This window comes from Puccinia triticina, chromosome 12A, assembly GCF_026914185.1.
Source record: "Puccinia triticina chromosome 12A, complete sequence".
Classification (NCBI taxonomy): domain Eukaryota; kingdom Fungi; phylum Basidiomycota; class Pucciniomycetes; order Pucciniales; family Pucciniaceae; genus Puccinia; species Puccinia triticina.
This window is the reverse complement of record NC_070569.1, coordinates 3314772-3333291: the sequence shown is the minus strand read 5'-3', so window position 1 is coordinate 3333291 and position 18520 is coordinate 3314772. Positions and strand designations below refer to the sequence as shown.

General features: G+C 49.0%; 2 protein-coding genes across 2 annotated transcripts; both read right to left on the bottom strand.

Annotated features, from left to right (window-relative positions):
• Positions 1-5570: 5570 nt before the first annotated feature.
• PtA15_12A297 (uncharacterized protein) lies at positions 5571-7174 on the bottom strand (the record flags this gene model as incomplete). Its single annotated transcript, XM_053161890.1, has 8 exons — positions 5571-5826; positions 5902-5978; positions 6054-6122; positions 6275-6398; positions 6484-6637; positions 6714-6788; positions 6950-7008; positions 7101-7174. The coding sequence occupies 8 exons, from the start codon at positions 7172-7174 to the stop codon at positions 5571-5573; spliced, it is 888 nt and encodes a 295-aa protein (XP_053025863.1).
• A 285-nt stretch (positions 7175-7459) lies between these two features.
• PtA15_12A296 (uncharacterized protein) lies at positions 7460-8446 on the bottom strand (the record flags this gene model as incomplete). The annotated part of the gene is made up of 1 exon (XM_053161889.1): positions 7460-8446. The coding sequence occupies one exon, from the start codon at positions 8444-8446 to the stop codon at positions 7460-7462; it is 987 nt and encodes a 328-aa protein (XP_053025862.1).
• Positions 8447-18520: the final 10074 nt, after the last annotated feature.

The window sequence follows — 18520 nt, the reverse complement described above, 5'->3', positions numbered from 1 at the left end:
TTTTGAGGGGGTGGTATAGAAAGTTGAGAAGAGTGTCTGGACTGAGAAGGGTATATGTCTTAGTCGGGAGTTGAACCAGGAACCGGGTAATTTGTGACAGGTGCGTGATATGCAACCAGTGATATGAGAGTATGAGAATATGAGAGTGAGCTCAGTGGTTATTGCAGATAAGAGGGATGATATGGTATGTTATAAAAGTGTAAGGGTGATGATAATGGCTAATGGGTGATATCTGTATAACTGGTGGGTACTGAACTGAGAGAAAAACAACTGGGGGAAGGAGAGAGCTCCTTATATAGACAAATGTGAGGGATTTTAGCTACAAGGGGGACCCTGGATGAGGGATTTTAGCTGGTGGGCTGCATACAAGTGGTGTCAGAAGATACTAAATACAGGCAAAAAGTGGGGTGAGAAATGAAAGATGAGGTCATACTATGCAAGGAGTGCATAAACAAAGCGGGGAAATGTCAAATACAGGGGTACCTCATGCAAGGGGTGCATGAGTGGTTTCAGACTAATGCAAGGAGTGCAGAAATGGGGTCAGAAGACTGCATGCAGCTGCAAGGGGTGCATAAATGAGGGGGGACATGTCAAATACAGAGGAAATGGGGTTGGTCCCCTGCATATGCAGTGGATTTAAGAGGGATAGAAAAGAGTATGTGTTTGGCTGGGGCTGAGTATACATATACTTGGGAAAGGTAACTTGAGGGGTGTGACAGGTTGATGACTGGGGCTGGCCGTGTCCATGAGGGTCCAAGAGGGTGTAACTAGAGATGGCCTCTTGCACCCGGGTACCCACCGCGGGTGCGGGTACCCGCCTGAAATTTTGCAAAATCTCAACACCCGCACCCGCACCCGGCACCCGCCGGCGTGTGCTTGGCGGGTATACCGGGTACCGGGTGCAGAGGCGGGTACCCGCTCTGATACACTCACTGCCGGTGAGAAATCCCTCCTGTTCAGCAATACATACACTTCACTGCCGGTGAGAAATCCCTCCCGGTCAGCAATACATACACTTGCTGACCAGGAGGGATTACCACATTCAGCAAGCTCATCGCAATGGCCGGGAGGGAGTCCTCCCAGCCATTGAGCCATCGATTATATTGATGACTGGGAGGGAGTCCTCCCAGCCATCAAGCCATTTATTATATTGATGACTGGGAGGGGTCCTCCCAGCCATTGATTATATTGATGACCGGGAGGGAATCCTCCCGGTCATCAATATAATTGCTGACCCGGGGATATCTCCCGGAGTCCCAGGGGTATAGTGCCTCCTTGACCGGAGGGATCCCTCCAGTCAAAGAGGTGCACAAGCTTTTTGACCGGAGGGACTCCTCTGGTCAAGGAGTCCCTCCGGTTGAGGAGGTGTACACACCTCTGGGCGGAGGGATCGCTCCGCTTGAGGTGGTATGTACACCTCCCACCTCTTCAAGTGGAGAGATCCCTCCAATCCATCTGGCCCACCAAGATGGGCGGGTACCCGCATGGGTACCCGTTTTTTTCCTGCCCAAAAACTGAACACCCGCACCTGCACTCGGCACCCGCCGGCGGGTGCTGAGCGGGTGTTCCGGGTACCTGCTGGCGGGTGCCGGGTACCCGCAAACGGGTACCCAAGTGCCATCTCTAGGTGTAACTTCCAATCCAGCGGGGTTCCAGTGACGCTTCCAGTGGTGACTAGGGGTAAAATTGGCCATAGAATTCATTTCTGAGGTCCATTTGGTGGTATCTTGAGGCCTAGGGTGAGTAAATATATGTGTGAGGAAAAACTTTTGATTTTTCACTTTTCCTTCTACCACATCAAGAAGATTCACAACTCCTCCTGATGACTGGTGTGCACCAGCCCTTTGGATGAGTTGTTAATCCCCCCAATAAACAGCACAGGCTGGTCGTCAAGAAGGGCTACACCTTGCCTTGATGACCGGTCTGTACCAGTCATTGAGACAACAATGGGTAGGTACGGTACAGTTATTGGTAACGTAGCAATATTGTAACAATTTTTTGCTTGTTACCATTACCGTTAACCGTAACAGAAGTGCGTTACAATGTCGCACACCCAAGAAGTTCAATTTTTGACATCTGTTATGATATCTGCCCGCACAGAGGGGCAGATATTGGACTATCTATTAGCCAGAGGGGGCCATTTGCCCCTCTTTATCTCGTTAACCAGCGGTTAACGTGTTACACTAGCAACGCAAGTAACGCACCAAAAAAATCAGGCCTGTTACAATACGGGCTCATGGTTAAAATAGCTTGTTACTAGTAGCACTAACGCCTGAGCGCAGTAACGGCAAGCATTACGCTACACAGATAACGGCGTTTATTGTAGCGTATTGTAACTACCCACCGTTGATTGAGAGGAACTGGAAGGGTAGACAATGACCAGCCGAGACCGGTCATCAAGAGGAGGTGTAACCACCTCAATGACCGGTACAGGTGGCCATCAAAGGGAGTCACAACTCCTTGATGACCAGCTGGATCAGTCATTGGGAGGTGTAAACTCTCCTTGATGGCCGGTCAGTACTGTTCATCAAGGGCAACAATGGGCCTTTACTATACAGATATTGGTATAGTATTGTTATCGTATTTTTTTTGGTCCAATAACAGTACTGTTATTTCCATTTTCAGTAATGGATTTTTAATACTATATCCAATTACATGAGGATTTTTTATTTTTGGAGAATACTATATCCAAATGAGGGAAGAAAAAAAAATATAATACTATACTTGCCAGATGCGGCCAGTACCACTACTTTGTAGGGATGAAAATCTATCTATTTCTTGGGCTTGGGGATCAGAGCACCCAAAGCCTTTCTGGCCTCAGCAAAGTCCCCTGAGAGGGGAAAATCCTCACAAAGCCACATAAGGCGGCTGACGGATTGTGAAGTAGTTGAAGGGAGCAAACTACCACATCTGGAGTCACATACATCTGCAGCCGCAGAGAACAAGAGCTACCCAGTGTTCCTCAATAAGCCCATGCTATTAACACAAGGACCAGGTAAGTGGAATGGTTTGCCTGTACAATCATCAGGAGCCCACATTTCATTGCCTTATGTTTACACCTGGTTAAGTGCATTATTGCGGTAACCAGGGGCAAAAAAAGTTACTATACCTGTATTTTCTGTTTCAGAAAAAAAACATAATACTATACGGGCCACTTGGACCAAGAGCCAATACTAGTACAGTTATTAGTATAGGTTGGTAAAACCAGACCTATACTATAACAGAAAGGCCCAGTTATTGTAGAGTATAGTATAGGCCCATTGTTGTCAAGGGGAGTTATATTACCCCTGATTACTGGTACAAACCAGTCATCACTCCAAGTCTCCCTTCAAACAGGTCATGGAGGGGAGTTAAAAACTCATCCCAAAGACTGGTACAGACCAGTAATCAGGAGGAGTCATTACTTCCCTTGATGACCACCTGTACCAGTCATCAAGGGGAGTCACAACTCCAGCCCGTACAGACAGGTCTTCCAGAGGAGTTCTTACAGCCATTCTCAAAAAGCTTGCGGTTGGGTAGGCCCAAATTTTGGACTGCTATTTTCAGCCTCAAAGCCTGTATAGCCCCTGTATGACAGGCTGCATACAGTAATGTGATTGTAAGAAAATCACTACTTTCTTTGTTTTTAACTTTGGGGCCTCAAGGGTTGCACCATTGGAATTGTGGACCAATTTTACACTGATCGGACCCTTCCCCGCATCCCCCTCCCCTGCCCTGTGGCCAGCGCGGCACCCTCATCAAGCCAAACAGCCGCCCGAAGGGATTTTGACTGCCTGTACAGTGAAGCTGTACAGGCCTGTGGCTGAAATAAAAAAATCTTTTTTTGGCCTCGAGCCCGCAAGCTTTTCAAGAATGGCTGTACTCTCCTCAAAAAACCAGTGCAGGAGAATTGTTGGCAGGAGCTGCACTTCCCAACAGGCTAGTTCCTATGCCTCAAACTACACATAGACTTTGCCGCAAAATTTTTGGGCAAAGCCAATCACACCAGAAAAAAGAAGATAAGAGACTATCATGACTTTAATCCTTCATACAACTTTATATACACTTCATCCCAAAATGGCTTGGATGAGTGATCACCAGACGGCCTAAACACACAACATATCCATATGAACGTAATTATCACAGATGCTCCCAGTTGGCAGAAAAAATTCAATGTTTATGGGGAGTGAATTGAACATTAGTCATTGACATGTTCTGCCAGATCACAATATGAAAGATAATGAATTATGAAATCTAGACTTATGAGTAAGATAGGCTACATTTGAACAACAATTCATGAGGAGTGAATTGTGAGTTCAAACTATTCAACCCATCAATTCATCATACTTACATGCAATAGTTTCCAATGAGTTATAAAAACAATCAAACAAAAGTTGTGCACTGACATTGAACTGACTTCAGACCATTTGAATGATAAAGTTACAGCCTGGCACACTCTAGAGAGTGCCACACTTTCTCCCCTGGTGTAGGGACCATTGAGGTCTACAGTTTGGAATCTTGATTGCCTTGCCGCAGAAAGTTCCTGACCGGAAACGTGTGCTAGAGAGAAATGAGCGGAGACGGCTTCGACTGGGATGCACTCTACCAATTCAAAATGGGTTGATCTCATCCAATGAAATATAAACCCAAGGGGGGTATATTTCATCAGTTGAGATTAACCAAGTTTACTGCAGGGAAAATTGGGGTTTGTGCTTGAAAACCACATCCTTGATACACTTTACATGGGCATGTTCACAGATGCAATCCCCACTCCCGCCACAAAATGCAGGATTTCCAGCCATTTACTGTTTTTTAGACTTCCTGTCAATCTGGAAAGTCAGATCTGAGCCGCCAAATTTCAGATTTCACAAGGAAATTTATGCACATAGGTCCCCAAAGATCCCCAAAGTGATCCAGAGTTCCAAATCTCAGATTCCCCTGCAAAATCTGAAGTTCCAGATCTATTCAAAGTTGACAGGAAGTCCTCCAGTTGCTACCAAATTGAAATTGTTCATATCACTGCAAGAAAAACTGGTGCAACTGACACCAGATGACATGCAAGAGCTCTGAAGAAGCCTCTGGAGCGATGCAAGCCTTTAACAATGGTTGCTGATCACCCAGCTTCAATGCACAGCACTGCCAGCATATTTGGCTGGGATGAAGTCATCCCAGTTTGACTGGGATGCACTCTACCAATTCAAAATGGGTTGATCTCATCCAATGAAATATAAACCCAAGGGGGGTATATTTCATCAGTTGAGATCAACCAAGTTTAAATTGGTTGAGTTCATCCCAGTTTAACTGGGATAACCTCAACCCAGCCCATTATTCTGGCAGTGCAGTGGACTGCGCAAAACAACTGGTGAATTCTTGGCCAATGCAACAACAGCCGTGACACAGGATAAACTCGCATGGCAACTGGAGCCAGTTGCGCAAGGTTTTCTTGCAGTGCATGAGCATCATTTTGGAAAAAAGGTGTATTGTTACCGGTTACATGGGACGGTTCACAGCAGAGGCTTGCCGGGGTCCTCCCAAGAGTCTTAGAGGCTCGATGCGTGCCGACGAGCCCGCTGGCCTCCAAACAGCGGAAGCTACGAGAGCGACGGCGGGGAGTCCAGGAAGCCGTGGCGGGCCAAGAACGGGTCGTTCCAGAACTTCGACAGATGGCGGTGGCCGGAGTCGCAGATCCAGCCGGGCGTCTCGGCGCCGGTCGCCTCTCGATCCGCGTTCAGGGCCAGGGCGAGCTTGTGACTGGCCACGAGGTTCACCTCCGACGACGAGCCGAGGAAGAGCCCCTCTTGTTCTAGGATCTTGCGCGACATCGAGATCGCTTCCGCGTCCGTCACCCTGGGTTGTCCCCAGCCATCTCTCTCTGCTCAATCACATGGCTTTCCGCGATCATGCCCAGCAAAAACCGCTCACTTGATCGCATCGTCCACTACGTCCATGATCTCCTCTAAGTTCCCCGTCATCCAGTTCGACCCGATCCCCTCAACCACCTTTATTTCCATTTCCAACAGATAGGGTTTATGAATATATAAATACGAGACACGCGCCATGAAAGAGGGCTCAACTGTGTCGACCTGGTGTCGGCGCCGTTTGCCTTCGACTTCGGTGTCCGAGAACAGGACGCCATGCTTGACCTATCCAGGCATCGGCCAGCGAGAACACAAATCAACAAAAGGGGCAGGCTGGTCCGGGCCCAGAGAGCCCGCGAGAGAGAGAGGGCGGACAGACCTTGTTGAAGAGGCCAGAGCCGGGGGGGGGGGGGGGGGGGGGGGGGGGGGTCCGCGACGACCAGCTGGACCCGCTCGTCCCTCGTCTTCAGGAACTTGCCGACCCCGGCCATCGTCCCGCCGGTGCCGGCGCCGGCGACAACCCTTCCGGCCGTCTGGGCCCAGATCTCCGGCCCCGTCGTCCTGCAATCTCGTCCATCCACATTCTCACGAACATCAGCACATAAGCGACGGAGAGCGTGCGAGGAGAAAGGAGACTCTGAGGCACCGGTAATGCGTCCGCCAGTTCATCGGGCTCTCGAATTGGTCCGCGAACAGTCCCCGCGCCCCGCCTCCTTCTCCCTGTTGGGCCGCAAACTGCCGGGCCCGGTCCCGCGCCACATTCACGTAATGGGCCCGGTTGGAGATGCTCACTGGACGGACTAATATGCCTCGGAGGGGTTTCGCAAAACAGGACGGATCAGGCGAGACGCGATGAGGAGGGGGGAGGGGGCGAACCTTTGACGACGGTGGCGCCCATGTTCTCGATCAACTGCGCCTTCTCGACCGCCGTGTCATCCGGCAAAGCGATCTCTGTGTGTCCCCCCTCGAGAGAGCGAAGCTCAGCTTTATGTGTGGGTGTGTGGGGGTGGGACGCGTGGAGGAGAGGAAAAGCACCTGCCTGCGTCGTACCCCATCGCCCGGGCAACCATGGCAAGACTGATCCCCGTGCGCCCGCTCGTCCCTTCAAACACCCGACAGCGGGGCGTCGTGTCCGGCGCATTCCACCCGGCCGTCTCTGCCTCCCGCACAACTTTTCCACCAAAGCGCAGGCAAAGCGCATCAGCAGTCAGTCTCCCTCCCCTCCCATCGTCTCGCTGGTCTGTGATGGGTGGACGGACGTACTTTGGAGAGCGATCCGGTCCTTGATCGACCCGCCTGGATTCAAGAACTGTGTGCGATGAGCCCGGGTCGGTCATAGCCTTATCATTGGTTGCAGTTCACACAAAAAAAAAGAAAGATCATTTTCTGAAAAAAAAAATGTGATCCAATCTTTTCTGTCTAAAGTACAACACTCTGTTTAAAGAATGGTGTCAAGATAGCATTGGAATTCATATTTGATCTTGTATTATATAAATAAGTGATATAAGTTTATTCAGATGATGAACAAGATTGCCTTTAGGGCTAGAAATAGGACGAGAGAACTCGGCAGTCACATGGAAGAGGGGGTTAGCCCAAGTATCTTTTTCGGTGGGTGCATCTTTTCAAACAAACTTCCTTTTTGTTCCAGCATGGTATTCCTTGTCTTTGCCTCTCGCCGGCTCCTCGGACCCAGTTGGAATCAACAAAGCCCACTGCTCTACTTCGCAGACTCGTTCACCAAGTGATTTCTTGAATAGTGCCCCCTTTTGGTTATGATGTGGCTGGCATCTAAAGGTCCAATAAACATTGGATGGAACGACAAAGTAAAGCTTTATGGGAGATTCGGACTTGTCCACCAGGTCTAGAGCTTTTGCGAGGCCATGATGCTTGATCGGATGTGTTGACGAAACTGTCATTTGGAAAAAATTGGCTGGTCCACGCAACGAATCGATTGATGCCAGATTTTTACTTTGCAGCTGCCAATAAACGTCGGTGCCCAGGTCAACGTCTTCGTAAGTTCGGAAGTCTCGAAGCTCGGTTGCGGGAAACGTGACCTCAGCGTTCTGGTCGCTCGACAGATCTTCGCAAAGTCGACGGACTTGAAAGGTTCCGCCTTCTCGCAACAACTCGTGAGCGTATACCTCAAACTGTGCTCCACGCGCATTGCCATCCGTAAAGCCGTTGATACCCCGGAAGCTTTTCAGGTTTCTGCGGATTTCCTCTGCATATAAGCGAAACACTTCTCTCCCAACTCGGGGTGATGCCCATGCCACGGAATACTGAGCGAGATCTCCAGTATGGTGCGTACATAGGTGTAGCACACGATGCGAATATTCTTCTTCACGAGTTCTGGCCTGATGTGCATGAATAAGATTGGAAACTGGACCTTCGTATTGGATGACGTCAATCAGCTTCTTGGACATCTTTTGCACCACAGTGTCCACGTCGGGGTTGGTGTTGAATTCAGAAGAGGTCAGTTGGAAGACATCTCGCGGCACACCGCCGTACCAATCGAAAAGCTGGTTCATGAGCGTCGTGGGGAATTTTTCTTCTTCTGGATAGAGAATGGCTTTGCAACGTTTCATCTCATCGTAGCTCCAAGGTGTCATATACAATAGATCTGAGCCGCTATTCTTGAGAAGGTGTTTGTAACGGTCGGCCTGTGGAGAGGTAACGAGGAGAGTCCAGGCTTTCGACTGGGATGGAACTTGGCCATCCGCGATGTATGTATATGGTTTCGGAGTCCGCGTGAGCCTTGAGAAGCTTGTGACTGTATTCAGATAACCGTTCAACACCGTCTTGTGTCATCAAATAGGTCAATACAGCAGAACCCTTTGTTATGAAAGGCTGCCACACCACAGTTTTCTTGTTGCACGCAGCGATCCACAAATAGTAGGCAGAAAAAAAAGTTTTTCCAATCCCGGGAGTACCGGTAACGACCCATCTGAATTTGGTAGAGCGATTACGCTCAAAATGTGTGCAGAGCTCTTTGTAAATTGGGCGTACAAGCAAGCGGGTACCGAGCTCTTTATCTCCGAGAATATATGTTTCTTTGAGGTCTAAATATTCGATCTCCCCGTGGGTAGCCAATGTGGCTTCTGGTAGAGCCTTCCAGAAGCGTACGAGGTCCTCTAGAACGTTCCAGCTGACTGGAACTACCCGCATTATTTGTTCAAGAGTCAAGCAGGGAGTGGGACAAAAGCACAGCTTTAACCTGGAGCTTCTGGCACGAGAGTTCAAACGCGGACGGGATAGAAGCTTACCTTTTACGATCAGAGGAGTCCCCGGGTCGGCGCAACGAGATAGCTGTTCAGCATGTTCCGCAAGGTGTGAGTCTGAACTGAGTGCCTCCGCGTGTTCGGCCACATGTAGGGTAATATCCGACGTGTCGACATCACACAATGAACGCGAGAAATTATTTTTTGCGGCGCGCGCGAGGTCATCAACACGCTCGAGTCCTTTTGTTTGCACGCTGATCTTCTGGCCCTTGAGCGATAGCATGATTCTCGGGGGAATACCTTTCACTATGAGGGGAGTCTCCGGGGCAACACTCAGTTTTGAGACAAATAATGGGACAAACTGTTTGATATTAGATGCAAACAAGATGGAGGCTTACCTTTCACGATCAGAGGAGCCCCCGGGTCGGCGCAACGTGATAGCTGTTCAGCATGTTCCGCAAGGGATGAGTATGAACTGAGTGCCTCCGCATGTTCGGCCACATGTAGGGTGATGTCCGATGTGTCGACATCACACAATGAACGCGGTAATTTAGTTCTTGTCGCGCTCGCGAGGTCATAAACAAGCTCGAGTCCTTCGGTTTTAACGCAGATGAGGCTGTCCCGGAATGATAGCCAGATCCTCGTAGGTACCATCATGACAGTGTGCATGTGGACCGACTGAGGGCTTTTGAAATAAGTCAGAAAAGAAGACAAGAAAAAATCAATGAAATAAGGAAGAAAGACAGATGAAGATCGAAAGAAATCACTTACCAGTAAACTGATACGAGAAGTAGAGAACTCGGGACCGAGAGAAAGATGAAGAAGGGTAGCTGAAGAGAAAAACGTTAGATTTGAGTGTGAGCCAGAGTGGAGTTAGAGCGAGACATTCTGACCAAGTTGCAGATGAAGTTGAATTGATTCTTGGTGTATGTAGTGAAAACTGACAAGTCGACACGGTGAAGAGTTGAGTGCCGGATTTTTCCGTGCGACACCGAGACGAATTCACGCGCAGTCACTGCGGAAGCTGCAAAGTCACTGCGGATGCAACCCCAACGAGCTCGTCTGGGTGTCGCAACACATGATTTGTCATTAAATTCCTCGCCGTGCAATATGGTCGATGCAGAGGACGGTTTGGAACTTTGGTAATTTGGAATGTTGCCAGATTCAGCACGGCCTGTCTCCGGCAGAGAGGGCTCCGCACGTGGTCACAGTGTCAACAACGGGCGAAAACAACCAAAGGAAAATAGCTAACCCGGACGGCCAGCTGATCATGGCTGAGGCTCAACGCAGGTCCAACCAGCTGGCCGCGTTGGCTTTCTCAATGAGACAAGCCTTTGTCTGCTGCTGAGTCCTGCTGGACTTGGACTTGACAGGCAATCAAGCTGACGGAGTCAATTGGGCATGCCCAACCCAATGACACCGTTGGCCTGCTTGGCAGGGCTGGCAATCCATGACCCCTGATCAACCCAGCTGTCATGCCAACACACTGTGTTGGCGGTGTTGGCTTGACATGCGGGTTGGATGGGGCAGACCAACGTAGTTCTGACCCATTGCTGGTGTCAAACCGTCTCCGTTGTGAAAAGCAGGGTGGAGAGGTCATGCCAAACCTGTTCCTGACCCCGCAGCCAAGCCCACGCTCTGATTCAAAAAATTTTGAGCAGTGGTGTACCTGGAGCTCAAGCCCCTGCGTGTGGTGTACACATATGCATAATGCATAAACCAGCCTGCAACCAAAGCACCAGCACCTCGACAAACCCAACAGGTCCTTCTGAACACCCCTCCTTACTGCTGTATACACAGACTCATCCAATCTATGCATTCCAATGCCCTGCTTCTCTTATACCCTCCTGCTGTGCTTTAATGGAGACCCCATTCCAGCACTCAAGCGTGTCCTGCACGCCCTCCACCCCACAGTCCAAGCTCCCGCGCTGGGCCCACGGGCCACACACTGCAAAAAAAAAATGTGACAACTGTGAGCAGTTGACATGCGGTAACTCTGAGGAAGCTTGTGGTGTTACACCAGCCTTACTCAAGGTTTGACTCAACCCAAGCTTCAATGCACAGTCACTGTGCACCTTGCACACTGACTGTGCCAACAAAGACACTTGTGCATTTGTGTGGAGTTACAATGGCAGCTTGGCTTGAGTATCCTGCCTGTCAACTGCAAGCAGTTGTCCAAGTTTTTTTTGCAGTGACAGGATCTCCCCCTGCTGATGGCCCACAATGCGTTCTGCGCTGCTCTGGGCATCAGTCCATGAGGTGTTTGAGGATGTGCCCAGGAACAAGGACTTGGCATGCAATTCCTGCTCCCCCGGGACCCCCAGAAGCTTCTCCAATGAGAAACTGATGACAGAGAGATAAAGGAGGGCAGCGCCGGGTGGGTTGCTAGCCGTGGGGGGCCAATGGGGCCTAACTTAACCAAGCTGGTCAGCCTGGGAGGGACTTGAGCCTTATTGGTGAAACTTGAGAGAAATGCCAATGGTCCTTTGTTTCTTATGCTAAGGCCCCTGCACGTGCAGTGCCCTCTTTGTGTAATCAACCTCCACGTTTGAACTTAAACTCATCAGATTCTGAAGCCTGGCTATCTCCTGCCACCTGTGTGTGCATTTTTTCAAGATACAAGGCATGTTGTAAGAAAAAACCTCATGAGATGCTTGGAGCTCAGGGTTGGCTTTTGTAGTCCACCATCTTCAAGACAGTCTTCTGAGCAAAGCAGGAGGACCTATGTTGCTTTTAGTCCATCAAAAATTAGAAAAGATGCACAGCTTTCAGATTATCAAGAAATATTGATGGATTCATGGGAGTTTGTGGAGCTATAGAAAAATTTGTGGGGCATGGTGGTTTTTGGCATTGCTCCCTGTCCCAAATCACCAATACCGCATAAGAGAAACCGCATTGGTTGTGGTTTTAGCTCCAATTAGCGTAACTAATCTGACCCCTCAACCGCATTGGGTCAGGTTAGTCTTGGAGTAACTACTCCTAGGAATAGGAAAAGTAGTAGCAAGGGGTAACTTTGCTCTCCGCTAATCCTGGAAGTAAGTAAAGAACCTGGGACTGAATTTCAGAGCAAAAAGGCCAAAAATTAAAAAGAACAAGAATGAGAAAACATGATAGGAAGAAGATAACTATTTTGATAAGAAAACAAACCCTGAGACAGATGGCTATCTGTAAAAGAACAACTGAGAATTGAAGGTGTGATGAGTTGTTGAGATCAAGGATTAGTTGTGATAACCTAAGGGAAGATAAACAAGAAGAAAGAGAACAAACCCTGAGGATAGAATAAGGACAACAGTATAAAACTAAGAAAAGAAGAGCGCAAAGATCTGAAGACAATGACTGATGAAAGATTGAGTGTGTTAGTTGGTTGAGGAGAAGAGAAATGATAAGATGATTTGGTAAATGCAAGGCGCATTTCTCACCAAGTGGGAAGCTAAAAAGGCTGTCCTAGCTAAAGCTTTGCGGAGACTTGTGGACGAGTTCTTGAGAATTTCTTGACGTCTTGATCTTGAGTGAGGAGGGGCGCAGAGATGATTGAAAAGGTGATGAGCTGAATCTTGAGTCAGATGAATAAGGTTGAGAAGTCAATGAGGAAAGTGAGAAAGATCTCGAGGCATGAGACATGTTCAAAGAGTAGGTTTCAACTGATGAGATTGAAACTGCAAATCGCTGCGCATGTTGTGGCGCAGGATTGTGAGCGCAAGTAATAGCACGTACAGAGTGCGCGGATTGTCAAAAGATGTCACAAGTCAAGGCAATTTTCAACAGTAAGCCATCCACAAACCCTCGGCACAACCCTGGAGCATCCTTCACCACACACCTTGTCAGCTCCAACATGCCACCTCAAAAATCACGTCAACCTACAGCCACCACCCAACACTCCAACTTGACACCAGCCACCCCAGCAACTCAGACCCAGCCTTAAACCCAAACTGAACCTCCTCCAAAGTGCAGAGGCCCAAACTTTACCCCCTAGGAGGATGAGCAACTCGCAAAGAGCTGGATCATAGTATCTCAAGATGCAGTCACATCAAACAATCAAAAAGCTGCCAACTTTTGGGCCCGAGTCCAGGAAGACTTTAATCAATTTACACCCGGACCCAAACAAGATGCTGATGGTTTATGTACTAGGTATGTTGTCTCCAACACATTGGATTCTTTTATTAACAAGTTTCTTCATTTACAAATCACTCCCTTTCCCTCCCATCACTCAGATGGAAACCCTTGCAAGAGGCATGCCTCAATTTCTCGGCTCTTTACAATTGAATCACTAAGAGCCCAGCGTCTGGTACCTCACCCAATGATTGGATAATGAATGTGCAAGGAACATATCACAAGCAAGTAAAAAAGCACTTCACTGACGACTGAGTGTGGATCCTCCTGAAGGACATTCCTAAATTCAAAAATCTCAGCGGCAAAGCTAAGAATGATTGGCCTTCTCACGTATCCGGATGGATACCCTGTCACCAACTGAGCAATTAAACTCCAATGTTGCTGCTGGAGCTCCAAGATCAAAAGACTGGGAATGAACTCTGTGGATCCACCGAGCCAAGTGCAAACTTACCAAAGATGAATACATGTGGAAGAAAATGAACCTGCTTGTTTCCTTGGAGAAGCAGTCGGCAAAGCATACCATGGAAGCGAAACATGCTAATGCAGAAGCTAAACGTGCCAACAATATTCAAGCCAAGTGGGTTGCCGTCGATCAAGAGAAAAAAGAAATGAATCTAATGTTTCAAAATGTTGATTCCTGGCCCTGCACCAACAAATACGCTTGAGCTTACCTGCTAGCCAAGAAGAAATCCATTCTGGGCTGCTTGATGAATCTGGATGATACCCCCAATGTTGTGACATGTATGTAGTACTCAACAGAGACAACTGTCACAGACACTTTGTAGATAGTATTTAGTTATGATTTTATTAATTAGTAATAAAATCATCATTCCTGCGAGCTACCACTCCAACAGGTTATGAGCCTATCTTGCTAGGGTAACTCGTTTTTTTTTACCACCACACGTAACTGGCACAGCGACAAGTCAATCACCAGTAGTCCCTTCTGGACGAGCAGTAGTCCTTTCAGGGCAAGAAACAGTAGTCGGCCGGCGAGCAATTTTTTTTCTTTTCCTCTCGATTGTTTTCATATCAATCAACAACCTCCACATTTTCCTTTTATCTCAACCATTCTCCAATCATTCCGATCCAACCTCATCTTCAACGTCAACCTACTCCGTAATAACCGCTTAAGAGTCTGAGCGGGGCTAAAGCTAGAATCTCATAGGACTGTACTGTGTGGCTAACGCTCTGCAGGCGTTTAGGTTGGACTAATTACCCATAACCACACAGACAGAACCAGGTTTGACAAAACTTGAAGTCTTGCAATATTGGCTGAAAAGACGGGTGGAGTTAGTTTGTCCCTCAAGCACCCGGATCGACCAATTATCCACAAACTCTAAACCTTCCCCACATCTCTCAACATCTATCTTCCCTTCCACCGTTTTTCTTTTTTTTTTTTCCCCGTATTTCTTTTCTCTCCCCTTTCCGTTCTACAATCATCCCGCCAAACCACCTACCATGTCCGACAATAAATCAGCTCCACCTCCGAACCCCAGAGCAGCCAACAGACTTGGTTCACTACCAGTTTTGCGGACCATCGACCAAACAACCCCAAAGAATACAACCCTGAAGACAATTCTTGGCCCGCAAGTTCCCTCCAACGACTATTTTTGGTGTTGTTTGGGCCGCATACCTTCAACAACCAGCAAAGCTGAGGGGTCATCAAATCAGGTTGAAGTAGATAAAGGGAAAGGACGAGCGTTCTCAGAAGAACTGCCCAAAGAGACAACCTTCCAAGCCAGGATCAAAGATTGAGTGGTTGGGTCCTCAGCTGCAAACTGGAGACGAACCGAACCCCCCCCCCCTCAACTGAATTTCCCAACCTCTCCCACATTACAAGCCCCACTCCCTGAAGTTTGATCGCCAACAATGCAATCTGACCTGTTGGCCAGCCTCATTGCCAAAATGCGACTTCAACGTGAAGAGGACCGAGCCAGACACAATGAACTCATGAATCGCCGTGACACAGAGACCGTCAGGACTAATCAACGGGCACTCCTAGACAAGGATGCAAAGATTTCAACCATTGTTAGCACGGCTGTGAAGAAGCTAAAACCGGATCAGATCCTCAACGTCGACGGATCAAATATCCAGGCATGGGACGAGGCCCTTGGAGTCATTGCATTTGAGCGGTTCCAGGACAAATTCTTCTATACTCCAGAAGAAAAAGCAGTCATCAATCCGTATCAGGAGAAGATAGCGCGGGGGATCATCCACTCATCAGTCCACCCCGACCTTATGTATGAACTCATCCGGCTCAAAAGCTCCGCAGAAGTGTACAATCATCTGTTGGTCAAATTCCGCGTTGTGAACCGGGCCAAACACCTACGAGCTTGGGAGACTTTGAAGAACATCAACCCGTCAGATTACGGCAGCTCAGCCGAGGCGATATCAGCTTTTGACCGGTGCGCGAAAACCTTTGTTGAACAAGGCATTGAGTTTACCTGGGACAACGTTGTTGCCCTGATCTTCCAGTCAAACCTCAAAGACCACCTCCGAGCCGCGCTTGACAGAAAAGTCAATCTTTTCATGGAGACCAGAAATTTTCAACTGGCCGCCTCCGCCAACGTGCTGCAACTATGGGACTCGGACTTCATTGAAAACAGACTAGCGGAAGAGACTGGAAGATCTGATGCCTCAGCAATGAACTTGACTCTAGCTAGCGGAGCTGATGCTAGCGTTTCAGGTCCCGTTTCAGGAACTAGTTCACCTCAAGACACAAGCGAGGTCTCCGTGATGGCACTCAACAAAATTCCCCGCTGCTACATCTGCAAGAAGCTAGGCCACATGTCATCCAACTGTCCAACAAGCCGGAAAAACAAGGGTCAGCCTAAAGGCACCCCAAAAATTTACTTCATGTACACCAAAAAGGGGTGCCGCTGAAATGTACCCCAAACCACTTGGGGTGTACTTTTGCGCACCCCTGTGAAGATGGGGTACAGCACCTCATACCCCAGGTAATTTGGGGTGAGCCACGGGGTACCCCAAAACCAGTGAAATCTGTGGTGTACACAGCCACAACACCCCATCATACTGGGGTGCTGTAAACCCCCTCCCTCCCTCGGGGTTCACAAGGCCACAAGACATGTCACACATAGATACATAGCCCGTTCTTCTTCCTTCCTTGGCTCAGCAGAGAACTGATCCCCTCTCTCTCTGAGCCAGGTAAGCATTTCATTCCTTCTCTTGTCCTTCTTTTCTCTTCTCTTCTTCCAGTTGTACTTAGCAGAGAACTGATCCCCTCTCTCTCTGAGCCAGTCCTTCATCTGCAACACACTTACTTGGGCACTAGAAACCTCGAGACGAGTTCTCAGCGCCATCCTTACAACCTTTAGTGAAGAGTCCAAACGGGACTCTCACAGGTGCAAACCCCCAGTACTCCAATATGTCACCCTGTGAAAGGGGTGAGCCACTCAACACCCCAGATGTATCTGGGGTGCCGCACCCACCCGCCCGACTACACATCAACAGCTATCAACAGTCATCAAGGGGAGTGGCACCCCTTGATGACCATCACAGACCGGTCATTGAGGGTGCTACTTCCCTCAATGACCGGCACAACCGTTCATCAAGGGTAGTAGCACCTCTCCTTGATGACCAACACAGACAAGTCATTGAGGGGGGTGCTACTCTCCTCAATGACCGGCACAGATTGGTCCTCAAGTAGAATAGCACCTCCCATTGATGACCGGCACAGATCGGTCATCAAGGGGAGTAGCACCCCTTGATGACCAACACAGACCGGTCATCAAGGGTGCTGCTCCCCTCAATGACCGGCACAATTGTTCATCGAGGGGAGTAGCACCTCCCCTTGATAACCAACACAGAACGGTCATCAAGGGGGCAGCTACTCTCCCTCCCCTCGATGGCCGGCACAGATTGGTCATTGATTCCTCCCCTTGAAGACCAATCTGTGCCGGCCATTGTGGGGAGGTGCTACTCCCCTCGATGAATGATTGTGCCGGACATCGAGGGGAGATGAACGATTGTGCCGGACATTGAGGGGAGCAGCACCCCCCTCAATGACCGGTCTGTGTTGGTCATTGAGGGGAGTAGCTCCCCTCGACGAGCGATTGTGCCGGTTATTGAGGGGAGTAGCACCCTTGATGACCGGTCTGTGTTGGTCATCAAGGGGTGCTACTCCCCTTGATGACGGATTGTGCCGGTCATCAGGGGAGTAGCACCCTCAATGACTGGTCTCTGTTGGTCATCAAGGGGAGTAGCACCCTTGATGACCGGTCTGTAATGGTCATCCAGGGGTGCTACTCCCCTTGATGACGGATTGTGCCGGTCATCAGGGGAGTAGCACCCTCAATGACTGGTCTCTGTTGGTCATCAAGGGGAGTAGCACCCTTGATGACCGGTCTGTAATGGTCATCCAGGGGTGCTGCTCCCCTTGATGACCGATGTGTGCAGGTCTAACAAGTCGGGCGGGTGGGTGGGGGAGTAACTCCCCTCGATGGGGTGCGCAACTGATGTACACCATTTCACTTGGTGTACATTAAATTTCACCCCAAAAATTGAAGCAGTCTGGGGGTTTCAACACCCTCACCCCAATGTTTTTGGGGTAAGCAGGTCTGCACACCAATAAATCGGGGTACTCTAGAAGTACACCCCAGTAATATTGGGGTGCACATGTGGGTACACCAAAACTTTGGTGTACATGAAGTAAATTTTTGGGGTGCCTTTAGGCTGACCCAAAAACAACCCCAACGCTATTTATCCTCCTCAACGTCCTGCTCCAACGCCTAACTTCCCACCCTGTTCTGTCACCTACAACTTTGACAGGATACCGTATATCAAACCAATACAGCCAGACTCCAGGTCTACTGAGACAACATCAGGACCATATCGCCCGCCACACGTGTCCCAACCAAAGACCATCAACCCCCCCCCCCCCCCAAACCACCAAACAAGTTGACGCAAGACAAATCAATGCCGACTTATTTGCAGAAGAGACTGAAGAAGCTGAATACGTTTTCAATAACAAGAACCTGTCCGCCAAACCCACCGGCAACTGCTTCAACCTACGCGAGATGACTGTCAACCGTGACAGACAAGAAGTCATATGGGACTCCGGTGCCTCAGATAACGTGACTGGTGATAGGTATGCCCTATTTGACTTCAAAACCCTTCAGTACCCTATTGCCGTCAAAGTAGCGACTGACACCGCGTGCAAATTCATCACAGGCACGGGTACTTTGAGATTCTGCGGGATGAACGGGGTAACAATTGCTGTTAAGAATGTTTATTACTGTGAGCGAGCTAGGTCGACTCTTCTATCAATTGCAGCTTTCAAACAAGCAGGTGCACGCTTCAGGGTCAACGGGAATTTTGACGCCATTGATTTGATTT